Consider the following 2,595-nt stretch of genomic DNA (forward strand, 5'->3'; position numbering starts at 1 on the left):
ACCCCACCCCAGCCTGCTCTGCCCTCCCACCTCCCCCTCCAGTTTGCAAGGAGGGCACGCTCTCTGCCTCCACTTCCCCAGCTCCCACGCCCTCTCTGCAGGCGGCTTCAGGCTCTGGCGTCCCACAGACCCCTTCCCGACCACATCCCTGGGAGCTCTGCGGCCAGACCCGAGGGCTGCTTCTCTCTCCTTTCCCATCAGCTCAGCCGTCCCATCCCATCCTGGCTCTGCCGACCCCCGTGTTTCTAGGATTCTGGTTTGCTCGCCTGTTCCCTCACTCTTGCCCACGGCCCCGGGAGCTCTTTTTCGTGGTCTCTGCAAACCTCCGGTCCTCCACACTCCGCTCCCCCAAGGGCCCGGCCCCTACCTCCAGGAAAGCCATACCTGCCGGCTCCTCTCCCAGGCCCCATGTGCCTGGAGACTCCTTCCTGGACGCAGCTACAGTGGCTGGCACAGCTGCAGCCATGTTGGCGCTCATTTGCCGGCAGCGGGCTTGAGGGAGGCCTCCTGAGTGGGCGCAGCCCCTGTCTCTCTCCTATTTCGACTTCTCCGTCTCCCTGGCCCTGGTGGTCTCCCTCCCGAGTCTCTCCTCTCTGTCCTCCTGTCTGTCCGCCTGTCTGTCTGAACTCAGGAGCTGCCCCAACTTCCCCTCACAGCAGCGCCTCTGGATCTAGGAGATTTCTCCCAGGGCAGTGCTGGACGCAGCTTATGATCCTCTTAATCTTTACTGCCTCCACAGGGGATCAACCCGCCACACCTGCAGCGTCACCAAGGTGCCCCTGGAGCCGGTCGATCCTGCTGCCCCCACACCAGCCCCCAGGGTGCCCAGGGCCCCCTGGTCTCTTCCCCCCTGGGCCCTCATCCAGCTGGCCATTTGATGCCAAATGTTGAAGGGAGGTGCGGACTCCAGGCCCCCCAGGACTTTAAACCGTTTTGAGCTGCTTGGCATGTGTCTGGGAGCAAGTACGTGCCCGGGGGGCGTGTGTGCGTCCGTGTGTCTGCGTGGCTCCGTGCGTGGGGCTCCCCGTGGCTGCGGCTTTCCACCCTCGTGGTTCCCACCTAAGCCCTTGATAAGGGAGGCTTATGGCCCAGAATTGGAGGGTCCCGGGCCCCCTAGAAGGGGGCTCTCCACACATCCAGCACAGTGGTGGCTCCTGTCACACACGGGAATGGCTCTAATGTAGGGCCTGAGGCTGGCCTGGAGGCAGGGGGGCCTGGGGCCCAAGGTGGAGGGTCTCCTTCAGGTCTGTGAGGAGCAGAAGGGGAGCTGTCAGCATTTTCCTCACCCTCCCGGGGAGCAGGGCCTGCAGGATGGGAGGGTGTGAGCACACAGCCCCTGAGCCTGACTACGGGCTCTCGGCTGGCCTCTCCCCCTTTCCGACTTGGCCTCGCGGTCCTAGGCGGGCTGGCCTCTCTGCGGTCCCCGGACCCAGGCTTCCCAGCTCGAGCCCAGTGTGGTTCTGAGGTGAGGAGGTGGAAGGAGGGGTCTGCGCCTCTGTGAACCAAGCCCGGGGCTCGGAAGGAGCTGGAGAGAGTCCAGACAGAGCCAGTGTAGACCCCCTGCTCCCGCACAGGCCAGCCATCCGTGCCTGAGCGGGTGGCCTAGCCTTTCTGAGCTTCCGACTCCTCGTCTGTGAAAAGCGGTGACAAAAGTATCTGTGTTGCAGTGTCGTTGGGGGAAACCAGAAGAATTCCCAAAGTGTGTCGGTGCCTGGTACTCTGTAAGAGCATAATAAATGATGGGGGCTGTTACTACAGATTTCTCTGAGGAGATCACAGAGCACTCCCCAAGAAATAGCCTTTCCTTCCCCCGCTCCTCTGTCCCAACCTCCATTTGTACCTCCTTCCTAGGATAGAGCAGAGGGCCCTGCCTTGGTCTGGAGGGGCCACCCATCCTCAGCAGACCTGCTCCCCTCTGGGGCTCAGAGCCCAAGGGGAAGGGGAACAGTGAGAAGTTTCTGGAAGGATCATGGAGTGAAGGGGATGGGACGGGGGGGGGGGGGCGGGGCCCTTCTATATGTAGGGTTAACCCTCACTGTGACAGAGAAGCACTACTGGGGATTTGGGAAGTCAGCTCCAGGGGCTTTGCAGGGTAATCCGCTTTCCCAGGCCTCAGAAGATCGAGGCCACCAGGCCAAGGCTCCACACCTGACCTCCTCGGCCTCTGCCCACCTGCACCTCTTCCTGGCCGGCAGCCTTCAGGGCCCTCTACTGCATAGTCTCCAGCTCCACCCAACCTCCAAAGCCATGGGCATCTCCCTTGAACTTGATTGACTGGTCTCTCCTTTGGAAAGCTTGTCTCTCCCACCCTGGAGCATGTCTTGACCATCTCCCTCCCCACTCTCAATGGCCACCACTCCGGGTGCCCCAACTTTACACCCTGTCCTTGGGTGATCTTGCATACCTGTGCCCCTCCCGTGGCCCCTCCACACCTGCCTGGGTCTGGGCCGGGGCTTCTACAACAGACCCACTCAGAGTTCAGCTGTGGAGACAGACTCCACCTGCCCCAAGCAGCTCATACCCAGCTTGTCCACAGAGATGGTCACTGAAGACCTGGATTGAGGGCCTGCCCTGATCAGGCATCGCAGAGAGGAA

The 2,595-nt window shown here is 62.0% G+C and overlaps 1 protein-coding gene across 1 annotated transcript in view; it reads right to left on the bottom strand.

Annotated features, from left to right (window-relative positions):
* The window catches only part of NR2E3 (nuclear receptor subfamily 2 group E member 3), a 5,450-nt gene extending 4,972 nt beyond the window's left edge, over positions 1–478 (bottom strand). The window contains 1 exon segment of the mRNA XM_077748546.1: positions 385–478. Coding sequence (XP_077604672.1) covers positions 385–478 — 94 coding nt within the window.
* Positions 479–2,595: the final 2,117 nt, after the last annotated feature.

The sequence above is a fragment of the Crocuta crocuta genome, unplaced genomic scaffold, assembly GCF_008692635.1.
Source record: "Crocuta crocuta isolate KB4526 unplaced genomic scaffold, BGI_CrCroc_1.0 scaffold130, whole genome shotgun sequence".
Taxonomy (NCBI): Eukaryota; Metazoa; Chordata; class Mammalia; order Carnivora; family Hyaenidae; genus Crocuta; species Crocuta crocuta.